Source organism: Lycium ferocissimum, chromosome 10 (assembly GCF_029784015.1).
Source record: "Lycium ferocissimum isolate CSIRO_LF1 chromosome 10, AGI_CSIRO_Lferr_CH_V1, whole genome shotgun sequence".
In the NCBI taxonomy this organism is placed as follows: Eukaryota; Viridiplantae; Streptophyta; class Magnoliopsida; order Solanales; family Solanaceae; genus Lycium; species Lycium ferocissimum.
This window is the reverse complement of record NC_081351.1, coordinates 36,769,660-36,790,130: the sequence shown is the minus strand read 5'-3', so window position 1 is coordinate 36,790,130 and position 20,471 is coordinate 36,769,660. Positions and strand designations below refer to the sequence as shown.

At 36.0% G+C, this 20,471-nt stretch overlaps 2 protein-coding genes across 4 annotated transcripts; both read left to right on the top strand.

The window, feature by feature from the left end:
* The first annotated feature begins 229 nt into the window (after nt 1-229).
* On the top strand, nt 230-3,935 carry LOC132033701 (phospho-2-dehydro-3-deoxyheptonate aldolase 1, chloroplastic). The gene is made up of 5 exons (XM_059423751.1): nt 230-834; nt 1,413-1,690; nt 2,230-2,506; nt 2,596-2,841; nt 3,506-3,935. The coding sequence occupies exons 1-5, from the start codon at nt 283-285 to the stop codon at nt 3,761-3,763; spliced, it is 1,611 nt and encodes a 536-aa protein (XP_059279734.1). The 5' UTR covers nt 230-282; the 3' UTR covers nt 3,764-3,935.
* A 3,867-nt stretch (nt 3,936-7,802) lies between these two features.
* LOC132033700 (lysine-specific demethylase JMJ21) lies at nt 7,803-19,568 on the top strand. 3 transcript variants are annotated; one of them, XR_009408855.1, is made up of 16 exons: nt 7,803-8,105; nt 9,757-9,867; nt 9,970-10,025; nt 10,121-10,263; nt 11,211-11,408; nt 11,488-11,687; nt 12,749-12,848; nt 12,957-13,532; nt 14,687-14,809; nt 15,155-15,235; nt 15,323-15,651; nt 15,783-16,040; nt 17,199-17,265; nt 17,485-17,698; nt 18,237-18,394; nt 18,609-18,748. XR_009408855.1 is itself a non-coding variant. In XM_059423748.1 (16 exons), the coding sequence occupies exons 1-16, from the start codon at nt 7,963-7,965 to the stop codon at nt 19,434-19,436; spliced, it is 2,901 nt and encodes a 966-aa protein (XP_059279731.1). In that variant the 5' UTR covers nt 7,813-7,962; the 3' UTR covers nt 19,437-19,568. The 3 variants fall into 3 exon arrangements, 2 of the variants coding, with proteins under 2 accessions (XP_059279731.1, XP_059279732.1); XM_059423748.1 differs by lacking the exon at nt 18,237-18,394 and adding an exon at nt 19,298-19,568 and having other exon boundaries at nt 7,813-8,105; nt 18,609-18,771; XM_059423749.1 differs by lacking the exon at nt 18,237-18,394 and adding an exon at nt 19,298-19,568 and having other exon boundaries at nt 7,815-8,105; nt 15,786-16,040; nt 18,609-18,771.
* Nucleotides 19,569-20,471: the final 903 nt, after the last annotated feature.

Sequence of the window (20,471 nt, the reverse complement as noted above, 5' to 3'; positions counted from 1 at the left end):
TCTAAGAGTAGGTACATATTTGACTTTCAACCAGTTCAAAGTGAGTAAATATGTTATACCTAAAATACCCTTCACCTAACTATACTCCACTTGTCTCATTCTCTCCTTCCTCCGTCCAACCACTTCCCAATACACAAAAACCTTCTTATAAAACCCCCCATTCCATTTCTCCTCTTCGTCAGGTACCTACCAATACATCCATCTCTCTCAACAACAAAATAATAGGTGCCCAAAACAAAGTAAATCACACTCCATAAACACTCACATTTTGTCTAAAAAAAAATGGCTCTTTCAAGTAGTAGCACTACCAACTCTCTTCTCACAAATAAATCTTTGATTCAAAACCAACCCCTTTTACCATCTCCTTTAAAGAATGCATCTTTCCCTACCAACTCAACCAAATCCGTTAGATTCATCTCAGCCGTCCATTCATCTGACTCATCCAAAACCCCCATTGTTTCTGACAAGCCCACCAAGCCATCTCCACCGTCAGCCACTGCCACGTCAACCCCAACCGTGACAGAAACAAAATGGACGGTGGATAGCTGGAAAACCAAGAAAGCTCTTCAGTTACCTGTATACCCAAATCAAGAAGAGCTTAGATCTGTTCTTAAAACAATTGAAGATTTTCCTCCTATTGTGTTTGCTGGTGAGGCTAGGAATCTTGAAGAAAAGCTTGGTGAAGCTGCTATGGGGAGAGCATTTTTGTTACAAGGTGGTGATTGTGCTGAGAGTTTTAAGGAATTTAATGCCAATAATATTAGGGATACTTTTAGAATCCTTCTTCAAATGGGTGCTGTTCTTATGTTTGGTGGTCAGGTTCCTGTCATCAAGGTTAGTTTTTTTTTTCCCTTCCCTTTTACCTGTTTTGGCTTGTGTGTGGGATAATTGTCAAATTTATGTTTTCCATGTGATGCACATGGATGTGATATCTTGTTTTAATCTTTCATTGATGGTATCTTTCAAAAAGATTCTTGTTTGTTTGTTGGTTTTAGTATTTTACTTTATATTGCCCTATTCTTGAAAGATTTAACTTTTATGTACTTTTTAGCCTATTAGATTGGTTAAAATTAAGTGTTGATTGGTAACATGAATAAATATGGTAAGTAACTTTTTGCTGATTTTGTTATTTTGCTTGATATTGTCCCTATTCCTGAAAGCTTTAACTTTTATGTACTTTTTAGGCCATTAGATTGCTAAATTTAGGTGTGATATGGTAAGTAAACCTTTTCTAATTGTTTAACCACATTTGTATGGAATTTAAATCCTGCTTAGAAATGAATTTAACTTGGATTCTTGGCATTGACTGTTATAATCATCTGTTTATAGCGTTCGATTTCTAGATTTCCATGTTTTGAAGTGATCTATGTTCAAATATATGCTTGTATTAAGCAAATGGGAATTTGGTATAGGTTGGAAGAATGGCTGGTCAATTTGCAAAGCCAAGGTCAGATAATTTTGAGGAGAAGGATGGTGTAAAGCTGCCGAGTTACAGGGGAGACAATGTGAATGGAGATGCATTTGATATCAAGTCCAGGACTCCTGACCCTCAGAGGCTGATCAGGGCTTATTGCCAATCTGCAGCTACTTTGAATCTGTTGAGGGCTTTCGCTACTGGAGGATACGCTGCCATGCAGAGGATCAACCAATGGAACTTGGATTTCACTGAGCATAGTGAGCAGGGTGATAGGTATGCTCCTTCTTGTATTGCTTTTAGTATGCACTCTAATTGTATTTGTCTTGCATTTTATCTTATTGTCAATATTAGCTGCAAAGTGTTGGTATGATTACGAAGTGCAGTTGTGATGGCATCATGGGCGGATCTAGGTAGAAGGATAGGGTCAAATTTTTGTTTTATGTATATATATTAAATGTTGAATCCTCTTAACACAAGCCAAAAGCTCAGCTCAGTGGTAAAGGGGGTTCAGATTCTCTTAGAGGACATGTTCAATTTCTTCAAACCACAGTTTCTAATCTTTTCAGCTTTAGGCGTTTCTTAGTTTTTTTTTGAATTCCTTGGGCAAAAATCCTGCCTCCGCCACTGGTCATGGCATCACTGAATTTTTAGTTTTTTTACTTCACCCGTGACTAGCTTATTACCATAAAAGTCTCTTTTTGCTATAAAATGGTCCTCTTTTGTGCATGCTATTCAGGACTAGATAATTAATGATCTCAATTTACTAACTAAGATAGTTTTGTAGGTTAATAATGTAACTTTTTACATGGTAGGTACCGTGAACTAGCTAATAGAGTGGACGAGGCCCTTGGTTTCATGGCTGCAGCTGGACTTACAATGGACCATCCCATTATGAAAACCACTGAGTTCTGGACATCTCATGAGTGTTTACTTTTGCCCTATGAGCAGTCACTAACACGGTTGGATTCAACTTCCGGCCTTTACTACGATTGCTCTGCCCATATGATTTGGGTTGGAGAGAGAACCAGGCAGTTGGATGGTGCCCATGTTGAGTTCTTGAGAGGAGTTGCCAATCCCCTTGGTATTAAGGTGACCACAGTTCTATGCTACAAACTTTTGTAATTTGTTCATTTTCGTTTTCTCTTGAATTTGGGGGCTTATGTAACTTTGTGTTGCAGGTGAGTGACAAGATGGACCCAAATGCATTGGTCAAGCTCATTGAGATTTTGAACCCTCAAAACAAAGCGGGGAGGATTACAATTATTACCAGAATGGGAGCAGAGAACATGAGGGTTAAGCTTCCTCATCTTATCAGGGCAGTCCGAAGAGCAGGGCAAATTGTCACTTGGGTATCTGATCCTATGCATGGAAATACCATCAAAGCTCCTTGCGGTCTAAAAACTCGACCTTTCGATTCCATTAGGGTAAGTTGTTGTGCCAGGTTTAATTATCCATAATTCCTCATATCCTAACATCCATTTTATTAAGTTCAATATTATTAACAAGGTGGCTGATATTGGACCACACATTGAATTCATAAAATTCGTAAAATAGTTCTTAAAGCAATTGCATAGTTCATCTGCACGGATCACAATAATTGCATCCAAACTAGTAGTCATTTAATAGGTTTTTCGTTGCAAGTACTAAATGGACCGGTAGACCACCAATGATGAGAACATAATAGGTTTTTCATTGCAAGTACTAAATGGACCGGTAGACCACCAATGATGAGAACATGGGTAGTTGACAGGAAGAATCGTAGTTGTTTCTTGGCAAGACCAGGACCAAGAAAGTAAGCAGGGTGGGTTGGTAGGAGAAGAGGCTCAACGTGTAGCCTGGAAAGGTTTTTCTTCAGTGAATCAGTCAACAGAATATATATTTTTTATATTGATGGTGGGTTTAGACAATGTGTGCAACTACTTTAGTAGGTTTGGTTGTTGTGTGTCTCTTTCGATGAGTTTGGTTATCGGGACCCACGAGTTCTGGTCGCTCTACTCTTTTTAATGAAGCTCTTCCATTGTTAAAGTTGTGAATAGGTTACATCATTAAACAAAGCACATATCTCACATGATTTTCTTCTTGTGACAGTCTGAAGTAAAAGCATTCTTTGATGTTCATGAGCAAGAAGGAAGCCACCCAGGAGGAGTTCACCTGGAGATGACAGGCCAAAATGTCACAGAGTGCATCGGTGGATCGCGAACTGTGACCTTCGATGATCTGAGCTCACGTTACCACACCCACTGCGATCCTAGGCTCAATGCATCTCAATCCCTCGAGCTCTCATTCATTATCGCTGAACGTTTGAGAAAAAGGAGGCTTGGATCACAAACCGTATTAGGTCAATAGATGTTTGGAAATGTTCAAATGCTGCCTCTTTTTATTTACTTATGAATGATTGTATGAATATTTACATTTTCTTAAATCCAATTTGGAGGATATGTTATGTTACTGAAGAGTGTTTTAATGTAATGAGAGTTTGGTGAGACTAAGGAATAAAGCAAAGGAAGTTATTACTCTATGTTAGTATATCTATTAAATTTATTTATTTGTATACCAATCAACTTGAACTGCCTATGCTACAGGTGCCTATCTATCATCTGACGAAAAACAGCAATAAGTGACTTATTTTCTTCGTTTGTTGATGGTGGGTGGGTTTGGTTGTTGGGATTGGTAGATCAAATGAGAAGATGAACTATAGTATATTCTCAAGGGATTCGGCCACCTACCACTTACAAACATGGGCTATTGAAATATAGGTATTTCTAGGTAAAACATAGATTCTTTCAACTTATTCCTTACCTATTTACCATTATTCCCGCATATTTCTATTTTATCCTATCTACATTTGTTTGGAGGGGAGTAAGTCCATGAATAGTACGCGAGGTGACTAAGTGAGAGAGAAACGATGTTTGGTGAACACCGCCTTAGGCTTAGGTGGAAAATTTTGCACAGACAGCTTATTTTCAGAGCGGCATTTAAGGTGCAACCATCTTTTTAGAAACTCTTATGCGTAGTCGGTTAAGGATTTCCAGCATTAAAATTACCATTGTTGCAAGCTTAAAGAAGTGGTCTTGAATTTTGAATATAAAGTTTGAGTTTAAATCAAATGAGTATTGAAAAAACTTGAAAACATCGGTAGAGATGAAAATAGGTAGTTCATATTTCAGAAAAACTATTTTCAGTTTCAAAAACATTTGTCACCCCAAATTTAGGTATGATTATTGAAAGTTTGGCCTTGACAAGCCAAATTTCAAACAAACAAGTCGGAAATTTGGCTTTGGCAAGCCAAACTTAAGACAAAAATACCGGAAGTTTTGCCTTGACAAGTTGAACTTCTAGCAAAAATATCGGAAGTTTGTTGCCAAACTTAAAGGATTGTCCGGTGCACAAAGCACCCCGCTTTAGCAGGTCCTGAAGTTAGTTCTGCCACGGTAAACTTACAAATTTTTATGTACAACGGTTATGACTTAAATGGTGGTCCCAAAATCGACTATCGGTGCACTTGCCCGCTTAAGTTCATGGAAGATCCGATAGCAATTTTGGGATGTAGGAGCAATTTAAACTTTTCTTTTAATAACATTTCCCGTGAGTTATTTGGAAAAATAATGTTTATTACATTTATACGTGAAAACGTTGAGGAGCTAATGCAACTATTAGAATACCTATTCAATTCGACGTTAAGGCAAAAAAGTTCATTAAATTAAGTGTAAGATGTGTTAAATAAATACAAAACGCTAGTATAAATAAGGCTGTGAAAATATGTCATCATTTATAGAAGAGAACTTGCACGCCATGTACGTGTTAGGTTTCCCCGTATTTTTAGCATTTGTGCTAAACACAAGAGGGATAGATAGCTCTCATTGAGAACACGTGAAAATGTTAGTTTCAACACAAACAAAAGTATTACTGTTAAGGTTGTCTTTTCTTTATTTTCCTCTTCTTTTAGTTGACTAACTTATATAGGAGTATTTGCCACGCAAAGTATAATCAGACATTAGTATTTGGACAAATTTTAGGAAAAGGGCAGTATTTTCTAAATATAATTTTATGAAAAATAAAAAAACTAAAACATATATAGATAGTTTAATTTCTTTCTTTTTATTGGTTATTGAAAATTTGTGCATGTTTTGTGTCTCGTCTCATATAAAATATTTACCTAGTTCAGCGAAACCAAATTTTATGAAACATATTTTGAAATAACTTTTCAAAAAATAAAAGAACAGATTTTTTGAAAAGCTTTAATTTTGTCAATCTCATTCTACATTAATATACCATGTACGAACAAAAAACTTTTGGTCATCTATATTCCTGGTCACCCTGAATTTAGGTAATCAATTGAATTTGTAAGTGAGGTATAGGATATGTGGATGAACTTTAATCTATTATGGGCTAATATGAACGTATGAGAATTCGTGTGTAAAGATAAGAATATGTATATGAATATATATTTATCAACAACTTGAGCTAAGATGTAAACGTTGATGATTAGAGCTAATATGATATTGAAAGGATTATAACTCCACGGATTCGGACCGAAGAGAAAGAAAAACAAAGCTTTAATGTATTTTTTTGCTATTACAATGTTCTAGATCTTAAGAAGCCAACCCTTAAAAGTAGGGAAATGTCTCCTATTTATAGTTTTGCCCTATGGGCCTTGTATACAACATAAAGCCTTTTTAGAATAAAGTAAACCCTAAAAGGATAAGGTTGGGTCGTACGGTAGTCGGTACAATGTGACAGAACGATGTTGACGCGTGGCGATTTTATAACTGATTAACCGGACTAACGGCCACGATCAACTCGGTCATCTTTGAAACTAGACCAACGGCCACGATCAACTTGGTCATGGAGAAACCGGACCAACGGCCACGAAAACTTGGTCATGGAGAGACCGGACTGGCTATGATGCCGAGTTTGGTCCGGAGATGTCGGACTAAACAGGTTTGCTTCGCTTTTCCCAGGGCAGCCGCAGCCGGTGCAACTCCATCAGTTCTAAGGGCAGACTCGGTGACCATGATTGTCTCTTTTTATCTCCGGCCTCATCGGTCTTGCATATATCCGATTTTTACCGTATACAATTCCAAGCGCACAATCACTACTAATTCCCACGTTGAAAATCAAAAGGGAATGAGAAAAAGGAATCTTATAGATATTAAGTGGTCATTGTCGAAAAGACTATATTCGTTTTTTCCCCTCGACTCATTACTTTAATTTGTAGTTTCTCCTTCTCAAATTAATACTATACCAATATAATGTGCCAGAATAATATCTACTTCCATTTAATAAATTTCTGATATGATGCTCAAGCAATGGTTTTATCTTACCCAATTTTGTTGTTTCCTATATATGTATTTTTCCCCCTCTATGGCATATAAAATAAAAGCATTTATAAGCAGAGATACATACACTAATACACATATCCCAGAATCTATATATATTTAAGCATTTAAAACACGAGACACACATACACCCACGCACATGGAATAAATATCTCTACTTAGCATCTACAGGTACAACAGAAAGGTTCAGTAACGTCACGTATGTTTTCTCAACAAATTAAATTCTGAAAATTCAAATAATTTATTTTCTTAATATTTGAGAAAACAGCTAGTTTAATAAATGTTTAAAGTGAAAATAAGACAATAATTTGAAATAGAGGGTAATCTTTTTAACTTCTTGTAAATTTAAATGTCAAATACAACACAATGTTTAAGATATCCAATTCAACAGTAGATGATGTAAAACCACATTTTTTTTGTGTGTGTGTAAAAGGAGATGTAGAGGTGCAGACGTTAAAAATGTATTTTAACTTCTTATGTCTTTCTAGATTACCAATTGGGTTAATTATTGACAGCTACCTATAATTGCTACACATCTTGACATGCTAAAATAACGTATTGTCAATGAATAAAAATTAAATTCGTAATTGTATATTTCATCTTGACCAAAAGCTCTATAGGTTGGACCGCTGGAGTAGTTGAAGTTTCAGAAACAGCGTGTGCATAACTCATAAGGCAATTTAATTTGGTGTTCACTTTTTTTTTCCCCTTCAAATTGGCGTCAAAATACAAGTTAAATAACTTTTTCAAATATTATCCTCAAAAAAGTAAAAATTTAAATGGTTTAAACTGTTTCCAATGCAAAATATTTCATTATCGTATTTATTACAACAACAACATATCCGGTATAATTTTATAAGTGAATTTGAGAAGGGGTAAAATGTGCGCAGAGTTTACCCTTTACGCTCCAAATGTAGAGAAGCTATTTTGCTATAGCACCATGCTCAAGATAAAGCAATAACAAAACAGGTTAAAAAATAAACAAATGCTAATAAAAGTGAGGGAAATTGTAATAACAAAAAATATTTGATGGAACCGGGGGCGTGACACGTTATTGCCACGCCTAAGAAATCGGGAAAAAAGGATTATTAAAAAATCAAAAAGGAATAATGTAACGCGCTCGAGGAATTGCTTAAGTTTTACGCGGCAGAATTAACAAACAATTGAATTCTGGAAATCTTCTTCTCAGAAAATCCCGAATTGCAAATGCGACCACCGATGGAAGTTGAACAAATAGATCGGAGATCAACGGCTCTGGGAGACCTCCGCATTCTTCCCGACGAAATTCTATGTGATATATTGACTTATCTCACTCCTCGCGATGTCGCTCGCCTTTCCTGTGTTAGCAGGTTTTTTTTTCAATTCAAAAACTTAGTCATGTGTATTTGTTATGTTTTTGAATGTGCAATTTGTAAATATAGTTCTAAATTCAGCGTTGCGCAATGACTTCTGGTTTGCAGCTTAATTTCTATGTAGATAGGGATGAGTTGTTCAATTTTGAATTTAGTTAAGGTTTTAAGTCATTAAATTGCATGATTTGTTGCCTCAACAACTTAGTTTTATGTATTTGTTATGTTTTTCAATGTGCAATTTGTAAATATAGTTGTAAATACAGCGTTTTGCGCAATGACTTCTGATTTGGAGCTCAAATTTATGCTAATTATACGTAGATAAGGATGAGTGTTCAATTTTAAATTTGCAATTTGTAATATAGTTGTAAATACAGCGTTTCGCAATGACTTATGGTTTGGAGCTCAATTTCTGCTAATTATATGTAGATAGGAATGAATGTGCAGTTTTTTAATTTAGTTAAACTTTAATTCATTCAATTACATGATTTGTTGCTTCATCTAAGCGTATAGGTGTTTAATTTTTATTTCATCTAAACTTAGTCTTGTGTATTTGTTATGTTTTTGAATGTGCAATTTGTAATTTAGTTGTAAATAACAGCGTCGCGCAATGACTTTTGTGTTTGGAGCTTAGTTTCTGCTAATTGTATGTAGACAGGGATGAGTGTTCAATTTGAATTTAGTTAAGGTTTAAGTCATTCAATTGCATGATTTGTTACTTCAAAAACTTAGTTTTATGTATTTGTTATGTTTTTCAATGTGCAATTTGTAAATATAGTTAAAATTACAGCGTTGCGCAATGACTTTTTGGTTTGGAGCTCAAATTTATGCTAATTATATGCAGATAGGGATGTGTATTCAATTTTGAATTTAGCTAACCTTTAATTCATTCAATTGCATGATTTGTTGATTGAATGAATTTGTTGCTTCATCTAACGTATAGGTGTTTAATTTTTTATTTGATTCCTGTGAAATTTGTAGAATGTGGATCTTGTGTGCACCTGATGCTTTCTTTTTCTCATACAAAATCAGTTCACTAGGGATTTTTGGTAAAAGCACTAGGGACTTGCTAAATATAATTAATATATAACAAAGTGAAAGGTATTGTTTCCTTATTCTTACATAGGCATGTTTAATTTTTATTTGAATTTCTGTGAATTAGTAGTGTGTGTATCTTGTATGGTTTTAGTGCAGCTTAGGCTTCTCCATGTTCTTGTGTGTGTGCGAGTATTTGTTTTTCTTGCATAAAATCAGTTCAATAGGGATTGTTGGTAACGAACAGTAGGAAATTTTCAAACTTTAATTAATAGATGATAAATGACTGGTTATGCTGTTTATTTCTTCTCATATTCAGTTATCGTTGGTCTATGGGAAGATAGATGCAGATAGTTTGCTTATTAAATACTTAGAATATCTGCTTAACAAAGTTACGGATGATAGTGACAAGTTACTACTTCTAATGGTTGTACCACCTATACCCGTTAATCACTCTTAGAGTTAGTAGAGCCGAGCTTATTGATTATATAGGATTTCCTGAGATACAGCTCCTTATCCGAAGTGCTGTCAGTGTCTTCCATTTTTTTAGTAAGCTTAAGGAAAAACTCAGTGCCACATTATGCAGTAACTTCTTCAAATACTTTCTGTTTTGCAGTGTGATGTATATTCTATGCAATGAGGAGCCTCTATGGATGAGCTTATGCATTGATATTGCTGATCGTCAGCTTCAGTATAAAGGCTCCTGGAAAAGAACAGCCCTGGATCGGTATGGTTATTCATAGAATTATCGCCTCAATGTCGTTACCCTTCATTGACTAGATTCAAGTTCTTTGACAGTCTGTTCATTTTATCTTCCCTGTTGATGTAGATTGAATGTGACTTTCGAAAATGATGAATCCTGCCAGAAACCGCTACACTTTGATGGTAAAATATATCGCTATTGGTTTGTTGGATCTTCTTCCACTCCGTAATGCTACTTGTATTGTACATAATATGCTAATGGGAGCCCAACTTTGCAGGATTCAACTCTTTGTTCCTTTATCGTAGACTATACCGGTGCTATACATCATTGAATGGATTTTATTATGATACCGGAAACGTGGAAAGAGCGAAGAACCTTTCTATAGAAGAGTTTCGTGATAAGTATGATGGACAGAAACCGGTATGGTGTTCGCAACTTATAAAACCTTTAATGCACATGGAGTGGTCGTTGGATTGTTGATAATTTGGTAGATTATCTTTGTATTCTCTATCTTTTATCGCATAAAATCTGTGATTAAATTATGTTTTAGCTTGCATCATTTCAAGCCATTTTACCTCCTCCTTTGAACATGCCATTTTACCTCCTCCTTTGAACATTCTGCCTTTCTCAAATTATATGTCATATGTTCTTTTCTTTAATTCGCCCCACAATTGTGTCTACTTTGCGTAAAGGGACACCTTTACTCTATTCTCTTTAGCCCTGATTGAATATCCTAGTACCAGAAGTCACTGTAGTTGCCACTTTAAAACTGACTAAAATATTCAAGTTCTTGCATAGTTAGTTTTAATAACTTTTGGACCCACCTCTACTTAACTACTTGAACATTATAAGTGTTCCTTAATAGTTCTTCCCAAGTCAAAGCAGGATACTTGAGTAGATCAAGGTAGAATCTACTGTCTTGTAATCATTAGTTTTACATGTATATCAGAAAAAATTACTTAGTGATTCTTACTTATCAAAAGAAAATTAAATAGTTATTCTTGTTGTTTTTTCCTCTTCTTCTTTATTTTTGCTCTGTCTTTCTTTCCTTTTCTTTCTTATATACATTGTATTCATCAAATTATCCCGAGGATTCGTATAGCTAGAATCCAACTAGCTTGGGATTGTGGGTTAGTTGATTGATTGATTGATATACACTGATTTTCTCTTTAAGTCTACTTGATTGCATTTCTATCGTTTGACCAATGTTGTTCGCGTGTCATTCTTGAAAAGGGAGCAAAAGAAATGGGCTTAAATTGTCTGAACCTTTTTTATGTACTGATAGCTTATGTGCATGGTTTTCTTGATAGAAAGCTCATATAAATATGTTACGATCTTCACCAAGCTTATTACTTACACTATAACAGGTTTTAATTGGTGGATTGGCCGACACTTGGCCTGCAAGGACTACATGGACAACAGAGGAGCTTTTAAAAAATTATGGAGATACAGCATTTAAATTATCTCAAAGAAGTCGTCACAAGATTAGGATGAAACTTAAGGACTATGTATCATATACGAAAGTTCAGCATGACGAGGATCCTCTTTACATTTTTGACGAAAAGGTTCCTTTCCAATCATGCTGTTCTCTCTGTACAGTTTCTCCGGTAACAGATTGTTCTAATTTGAATTACATTCTCTCAGTTTGGGGAAGCTGCACCGGAGTTGTTGAAGGATTACAGTGTTCCAAATATGTTCAAAGAAGACTTCTTTGATGTGCTGGACAGGGATCAGCGACCTCCCTTCAGATGGCTCATTATGGGACCAGAGAGGTCTGGTGCCTCTTGGCATGTTGATCCAGCCCTAACTAGTGCTTGGAATACACTTCTATGTGGCCGTAAAAGGTATATTACCAGTCTATCACTTGCCCAGTCATCTTGTCTCGGGGTCTTCCTGAATGCTTCAGTTGATGCATGCTTTTTTTGATAATTTGATCAATCAAACTCGTACTCATTACTACCTGCATAGCTAGTAAACTCCCTGATCGATCAATTAAAGGTAGGGCAGAAAGCGATGGAAGTAGCGCTGGTTTGCTCAGTTGTGGGTGGATAAAGTAGGGATGAAATGATCAGAAAATAGCTGCCGAAGTGTTGAAGAAAAGAAGTCAAAGATAGAATGAGAAGCCTAAATAGGAATTTATTTAGAAAGCCTATACTTCTGAATGATACTTTCTTAAGCTCTCTCTTCCTTTCTGGGCCTATAGGCAGATCATACTTTCTGCATTTTATGGTGGGTTCACGAGTGTATGTCTGTAAAAAAGGCAGTTTGCTGAAAATTTAAGTTCCGCCAGTCTTTCATCTTTGTCCTCAAAGTTATTCATGATAAGTGCGCTTGAAAATATGTGTATATAGAAGTTTAAACAAAGTAAAAAGAGTTTGGCTTAAAGGAATCCTCCCATAGTTTCCATCAACAGGCATTAGCAAGTTTATTGCTTTGTATTTTATATACCTTGTAGCAGGAATGAGCTAAAATGAATCTCTGCAAAGAAGTCGGTGGTGACAAAGCATAGATTTTGGGTCGCTGCTGGGAATTTCTTGCTTATAGAACTATATTGATGTTGCTTGCTCAAAATTCTCCAACAATAACAAATGGTGCTAAGTTGTCTACTTCTTGAGTTGTGACTCTCCTTTGTTATTCCCCCCCCCCACCACCCGGCTCTTCTTCCCAACCCCACAAACACAAAAGGAAAGAAAAGAAGAAAAAACTGAAGGCTATTTCAGAAGGGATTTGAGTTTGTTTTATAGCATGTAATAAATAATAATAGGATCTTTTGAAAAATCTTGACGTGCTCTCTTATACTCCGTCCAAGAATTTTTCTTCTACTGTAGTTTGAAACTAGTGGATTAATCACCATCTTGATACTTGTTGGAGGACAAAAAGGTCATTAATCATATTTATTTTGCAGGTGGGCGTTATATCCTCCTGGGAGAGTGCCTTTAGGAGTGACAGTGCATGTAAATGAAGAAGATGGTGATGTCAGTATTGACGCTCCATCATCTTTACAGGTATTAATAAATTTTGAGATGCAAATAATTTGCTTCTACGTTTCCTAATGCTGTGATTGATTTTCATCTATTTGAGCCATGTGTTGTTTTTCTCTCATGTTCATCCAGTGGTGGCTGGACTTCTACCCTCTTCTTGCTGAGGAAGACAAACCAATAGAGTGCACTCAACTGCCTGGGGAAACAATATTTGTTCCAAGTGGATGGTGGCATTGTGTGCTAAATTTGGAGACTACTGTTGCCGTGACACAGAATTTTGTGAACTCCAAGAACTTTGAATTTGTGTGTCTGGATATGGCTCCTGGTTATAGACATAAAGGAGTATGCCGTGCTGGCCTTCTTGCTTTGGATGACATCAGTATTGAGGATGTCAGGAAAAATATGTTGTCCTTGGAAAGTGGTTTGAGCTGCTCTGACTTGTCAAGGAAAGAGAAGAGGACTAGAGTTGACCAACCTGCTAAAGGTTCAGACAATGGAAGTACAATAAATGGTGTCTCTGAATGCATAGATTTGAGAGAGGTGGAATTTTCTTATGATATAAATTTCTTAGCTATGTTTTTGGATAAAGAGCGGGATCACTACACTTCGTTATGGAGCTCGAGCAACTCTATTGGACAGCGAGAAATGAGGGAGTGGTTATCAAAGCTTTGGGTTGGAAAACCAGAGGCTAGAGACATTATATGGAAGGTATTTATATATTCCACTCTCTGCTTGTTTATTGTTAGTGTTTGTTATTCTTTTTTCATTTTTATCAATTAAATTTTTTGTCTCAACTAATGCCGCTAATTGCATGAAAAACAATTTCCTGGAAAAGTCAGAGTGACCTTCTGGGGCAGTCAATATGATTATTCTAAGTACACCATAAGCTTCCTTGGAAAAAGTCAAAACTATGGCCAGGGCAAAAGAAAATTATCATTATTGTCTTTCCTTTTGTTATTTGTATTGAACCATTATATGATGTTGATCGGGATAGGTAAAGGAAAACGGAGGAATTTATAATAGACCCAACTAGAAAGCCATAATTAGAACATTCGTTATCAAATAAACACCCTAATTATTTACTGAACCTCGTTGCTTTGGTAATAAAATTGTTTAGTTACCAAAAAATAAAACCTAACTATGCAAACAAGAAGAACCTAAACTACCTTGCAAGTTTAGAATCAACCATGGCATACAACCATCACCTTTCTAAAGAGAAATCTCATGTTCAAAGCTAGCTACCTAAAATGGAAAGAAAGACACTGTTTATACTAGGGTTCGTATTAGTATTACAAATACCTAAAAAGTCCCTAGACATAAGACTAGGATGAATTGGGACGGAATTGAAAAAATGGCCAAATGCAGAATTGAACTTCCAGGACATCATCGCGGTCTTGGACCCGCAATCGTAGCCTTCATGATGCTGCCTTCTTTGCGATTGCTGTCTTTAATTTAGCAAAACTCTGCAACTTCCAAATGTGTTTTTGGTCTTCTAATTGCTTGGAGCTTGGCTCCCTTTCTCAAATATCCACTGGATCATACTATGGAACTTGAGGATATCCTTTCTCTAAATACTCCAAGCCCATCAGTAGTGGAAGAATGCTCCAAATTCCTTGAGGGCTACCTTGATCTACATCATCATATGAGACATTAAAGCTTATGAGTTTATATATGCATAATTAGCTGCATGGCAGGAACCTTGGCCTTTTCGGCTGCACAGCTGATCGCACATAGCCTCACGTTATGAATGTTCTGCATAATGAAGTGTTAGACCAATAATTGGTTATCTCTCATCAGGGCCAGCTTTGTGTAATTTAAGCTTTCGTTATCACTTTTGACTACCTTTGAATTACTTTTGCTAGGGAGCCTGTCTGGCGCTGAATGCTGATAGATGGCACACTTACGTGACAGAAATTTGTACCTTCCATGGGTTGCCATTGCCAACTGATGATGAGAGGCTTCCTGTTGGAACAGGCAGCAATCCAGTAAGTTTTTGTGCTTAGTGGATCTTCTACTGATGTGCTTATTTTATTCGTATCACTTTTTTCTCTAGACTAAAATTGAAGGGCATTTTTAGTTATTATTTTCTTAAAATTGAACTTTTAGTTATTATTTTCTTAAAATTGAACTTTTAGTTATTATTGGCGCCTGAAGCTATTACCTTTGTGATAGTATTGAGGTTTTTATACATCAATATTCAAATAGGCTTTTCTCATCTCAATGAGTTAATGCTGAAGTTAAGATGCTTAAGAAAGGGTGGAAGATCAGTTATTCTCTTACAAAGATGTATTATTATCATTAACCTAACAACTTGTAATACCTGTGTACAGGTTTATCTAGCTGGGGACAATGTTATAAAAATACTCGTTGAAGAGGGATTAGAAGCGTGTCTTCATTCTTTGGGCACCGAGGTATATCTGTACTCTGGCAGTTTTTTTTTTCCCGGCTGATATATTTCTTTGTACTTCTATTCATTCAGTTTGTTTGATCTTTTGCAGCTCGAGTTTTACAGTTTACTCCAGAAAATAAACTCCCCTTTGAGGAATCACATTCCTAGTGTTTTAGCCAGTGGGATTCTCTATATTGAAGATGGAATGTGTAAGGTTCAGCTTTGGGATGGCAAAGGAGTACCAGGGGTGGTTGCTAATTTTAGTCCTCCTGTGGAACATGAGCAAGTTGATTATCCATTCGGTTTATGGAGTAAAAGGCAGTTTGATTATAGAAAAGCTGGGATGTCATTACCTGAATTAGTAAGCGCTGGCAGTGGTGCAACAGTATGGCCATATGTTATAACACAGAGATGCAAAGGGAAAATATATGCTCAAATGTTAGTGAGATCCATCTATTTTTTAATAGATATTGATAATGGACTGTATCATTCACTTGAAATACTTGCAGTTGTTTTTTTCATTTTTGATGTACTGCTCCTCTTCTTCATTTGTATTTTGTGCTTGCTAGCAGAAGAGATTCCATCTCATGGGAAGATGCTCTAAATTTGGCCTCGTTCCTGGGAGAACAAATGCGCAATCTTCATCTTGTGCCCTGCCCAGCTTTGAATGATTCAACATTGTTGGAAACCCGGCAGAAAGCAGTCCCCAATGCTAATGGGAATCTCGAGGATGATGAGGATAAGATTTGTGCCCCTGGAGAGTGGAATTTATTCCTGAGAACTCTGAACAGGAAAAGGAAGGATGTTTGTGATCGCTTGACCAAATGGTAAACATTTAACACCTGAATACTTTGTTGATCATAAAGCAGCTTTCTAAAGTCTCAGTATTATGTAGCAAATGTTCTCCTTGTTACCTTGCTGCTGCTCATTTGGCTTTGTGCCTTTAACTATGATGCTTGAGACCATGTATTTCATTTATTCCCCTAGATACTAAAGCCCTAGATAAATAGAGCTGTGGGCCTAACTCCTGTCTATTCTTTTAGAGAATTTCTTGGGTTGATTAGTGTTACATCAACGTAAATGCTATGTTAGGGATTATATGATTTTTTTTTGGGGGTTCTTAGTTGTCTCTTTGTTTAGTGTCAGATCAACCTACATGTTACTCCATGAAACCAAAGCTTTTCTTTGGACCATTGGTTGCCTACCACACTAATCTCTTTAAAATGGTTACTTGAGATCCACTTTTATTTCAGATAACGTTCAAAGTCTCCAAAAAGTCAATTTTTTCTAATGTTTGACTAATTTAATTTACTATAATAAGTTTCAACTCCATTAATAATACACACACACACATATGTATACAGACACATTAAAAAAATATACTTCAACTCTTCCCTTGATAGTTGTGATGAAATAATTTATAAAGAAGAACTCGATTTGAAATCTCACGAGACACCTAATTTTGGACAAAGAAAGTACTTTTGTAAAGTCATTTCTTGAACTGGGAAGATAAAATCTTCACTGACTTCTTTACTACTTATATATTGCATAAATAAGATGGTAGAGGAGGGATATTACCCTAGCTTAACTCGCCTATACACCAGATGAAGGACAAAATATGGTCAGTTATTTAGAATTGGGGAAGAATTATTCTTAGACAAACACCTCTTATTAATCTGTATGTTGGATTTTGTGCTGCTTTTTTTTTCTTTTTTTCTACTGGATGTTTTACTCTCTTGTTAACGTCATCAAAATTTACGTTGGGTCAATTCTTTGTGCCTTATTTGAACAAATTCTATTCAGACAGTCTTTTGCCTGTTAATGTGTATGTTTTGGGTACTGTGATTCCTGTTTTCAACTGTGTTGCTCTGTTGCAGTGTGGGGTACCACATGAGTTTTTTCCTTTGCATTTACATATGCTGGCACCAGCACCTTAGCTGCTAATGCATAGTCGGATCTGAGTCTTTTTTTGTTTCAATCTTTAGGGGTGATCCGATTCCTAGAGAACTGATTGAGAAAGTTGAGGAATACATCCCTGACGACCTCGGAAAGGTTCGTATATTTAAAGATGAAGTTGATTGGTTCGTATATTTAAAGATGAAGTTGATTGGTTCGTATATTTAAAGATGAAGTTGATTGGACTTCCTTCAATCGGCTAGACACTTTATTGTTTCTTGTCCCTTTTTCCTTCATCTTAGTGACAACGGCAGTTACGTTCACTCTCTGGTGAAAATGCATTTCTCTGATTCTTGTTATGGTCTCCTATTTAAGGTTGACATGGGAGTCAGATCTTGTACCTGGATACACTCCGATGTAATGGATGACAATATCCACATGGAACCATGTTCCCTTACTTCTCGCTCAGGAGGCACTATTGATGATCCTGAGTTAATTGACAATGTTTCTGCAAATGGATCTGATTTGAGTGAGCCTGTACATGCATGGCGTCCTACTCATATACTCGATTTCAGTGGTCTTTCTGTTGGTGAGTTATTGAGAAACTTTTACCTTGCTTTTTTGGGCTTGGTCTGCTGGTAGTTTTGTGTTTTTTTTTGCTGAGATGAACCATGTTCTTATATGGACTGTATTAATCTTCTACTACTTGGCCGTAAATGATTTATAATTCAAAGAAGTTAAGGTACGTTTAGGATAGGAACTGTTTCATGATTGTTCATGTAAAATGAATCTGGTGAAGTTCATGGTGCATATTAGATGGAATGATTCTTCAGCATAAAAAGAGAAAACTAAGAATAGGAAAGGGAAATAAATATGGCAGTGATTTGGATTTTAGAGTTTGGCACCAGTTTAAGAGGCAGACTTTGCCTATTTAAACAAGCAAATAAATAAAAAGAACAAAAAGAAAAAAGCTTTAGAGTCAGATTAGTAAGTACTTCCAATTCACTGTTTTGTAAGTATAATTTGTGAACTATTTTCCTTGTGAACTGTTTTCTTTTATTTTCCTGTATGTTTTGGCATACCAATTCTAATGTACAGTTGAATACTGCCCTCCTTGAATTGTGCAGATTAACCTTACTTATTTTAACGTGAGAGCTAATCAATAAGATATCTTAAGGACTCGTAGGTCCATAAAAAAACAAAGGGCTTTACCATTTTTTGGAGTAAGCTTTGGTGCATATTTAATTGGCAGTCTCCCCAGACCCCACTTGTGGGATTACACTAGGTATGTTGTTGTTTTGTTGTATTTATAATTGGCAGTCTCGTGCGAAAATATTACACCCGCCATCACTTAACTTCAAGTAGATCAGTCTCAAGTTAGCAGAGTAATCTTTGCGTCACTGAAAAACTCATATGCGGAAGGTTATAAAATGCTGATTCCTTTCATATCATTTTTAAACATTTGAGTTTTTGTGATTGGTAACCAGTTCTTTTCTCAGGTGACCCAATTTCTGACTTAATCCCGATACACCTGGATGTCTTTAGAGGAGATCCACATTTACTGAAGCAGTTTCTGGATAGCTATAAACTTCCATGTGTTAAAACAGGAGAGAATGCATCAGCTAAAAGCAACGGATTTCAGAGACTTTCTTACCGAGCTATGTGAGTACATATGTTCTGATGTCATATTTCTTCTTATATTGTTGTCATTGGTTTTTCATTAAATATTTGGAGACATTTGTTTCTTCAAAGTTAAATTGCACTACCAGAGCTTATACAATATCCGACTTTATGAAGATAGTTAGACATGTTTTGGTAACATATAAACTCAGTCCTTAGAATCCATAACCCTCGGCCTTCACCAAATCAAGGAATTATTTGTCATTTTCAGAATTGTTGAGTATCCACCAATATCATATTCTTAATCAAACCACTCAGTCACTTTCAAAATGGAGTGATTCTTACGCTGCAGTACTGTTTAACATGCTGAGAGTTGCTGAATACACTAGGAGTTTGAACTTGAGATCATTCAGTGGAGGTTTTAGTTGTTATTAGAACTAGAGACCAAGTGTTCTGTGTGGTAGCCAACATGAGCATTGTGGATGAAGATAGAATAGATTGGAGCCTCATCCTTCTTTTTCCACGAAATATGCTTTAAACTCACTTTGAATGACTTCTGTCTATACAGGTGCTACTGTATTTTGCATGACGAGAATGTTCTGGGAGCTATTTTCGGTACTTGGAAGGAACTAAGGACCGCAAAATCATGGGAAGAAGTCGAGGAAGCTGTATGGGGAGATCTTAACAATTATACAGGCTCCTGTTGAACTTTCTTTTTGTTCTTCTTAATTTTGTCTTTCAAGCCCTTGGTAAAAGTTTTATTGATGAATGTTGAATAAGTTCAATCGCATGTACACTAACATTTGTTTGATGTAATTTATTGATATTTTTTCCCTTTTCCTACTGATCATATCTTCAAAACTTTGACAAAAATTATGCTCTACCATAAAACTCAAGCAATGATTGTGGAGTCAGTACATTGGCGGAAACACGATTTGTTTTCCTTGTTTTCTGATTTTACCGTTTTCGGTAAAACTAAAGCAGTAAATCCACAAAGAATGTGTCTCCACCTGAATTATGTTAACACGATTTGTTTTCTTTGTTTTCTGATTTTACCGTTTTCGGGAAAACTAAAAGCAGGAAAGCCACAAAGAACGTGTCTCCACTTGATTTATGTTAACACGATTTGTTTTCCTTGTTTTCTGATTTTACCGTTTTCCGTAAAACTAAGCAGTAAAGCCACAAAGAACGTGTCTCCACCTGAGTTATGTTAACACGAATTGTTTTCCTTGTTTTCTGATTTTACCGTTTTCGGTAAAAGTAAAAGCAGTAAAGCCACAAAGAACGTGTCTCCACCTGAGTTATGTTCTTCTATACGTTTGAACATAGTCCTACTCGGAATGATTGAAGCGTGATGCAAGACCTAATTTAAGAGTATGGATATATTAAGTTCACGTCTCATCTTTACCTGTGAACGGAATATTGTTGGTTTAACAGTTTGGTAGGACAATAAAGTTATCCAAATCTCTTCCTTATATGTTTTGCAGTTACCCTTTGGCGCATCTTTTTTAGGCCCACATGTAAAGGTGTGTTGTAGATCAAATAGATAAGTACATCGCTCTCTCTGATAGTAAAATAAATAAATAAAGATGGCCTCTTTATATATGATCCACAAAATTCAACAAAAGTTCAAATCAGGGTAGCTTCCTTAGGACCTCTTATCATAGGTTTTCCAAAGATCAGAAAAATCATTTTGCCATGATTTTGAAAATATAGCCCTTAAGCTCATCTCTGCAATTAAA

Coding starts and splice junctions, on each gene's coding strand:
- LOC132033701 (XM_059423751.1), top strand. CDS start 283: ATGGCTCTTTCAAGTAGTAGCACTACCAACTCTCTTCTCACAAATAAA. Junction 1,691..2,229: donor CATAGTGAGCAGGGTGATAG/GTATGCTCCTTC, acceptor TTTACATGGTAG/GTACCGTGAACTAGCTAATA. Junction 2,507..2,595: donor CCAATCCCCTTGGTATTAAG/GTGACCACAGTT, acceptor TTTGTGTTGCAG/GTGAGTGACAAGATGGACCC.
- LOC132033700 (XM_059423748.1), top strand. CDS start 7,963: ATGCGACCACCGATGGAAGTTGAACAAATAGATCGGAGATCAACGGCT. Junction 11,688..12,748: donor CTTCTATGTGGCCGTAAAAG/GTATATTACCAG, acceptor TTTATTTTGCAG/GTGGGCGTTATATCCTCCTG. Junction 14,810..15,154: donor TTGGAACAGGCAGCAATCCA/GTAAGTTTTTGT, acceptor ACCTGTGTACAG/GTTTATCTAGCTGGGGACAA.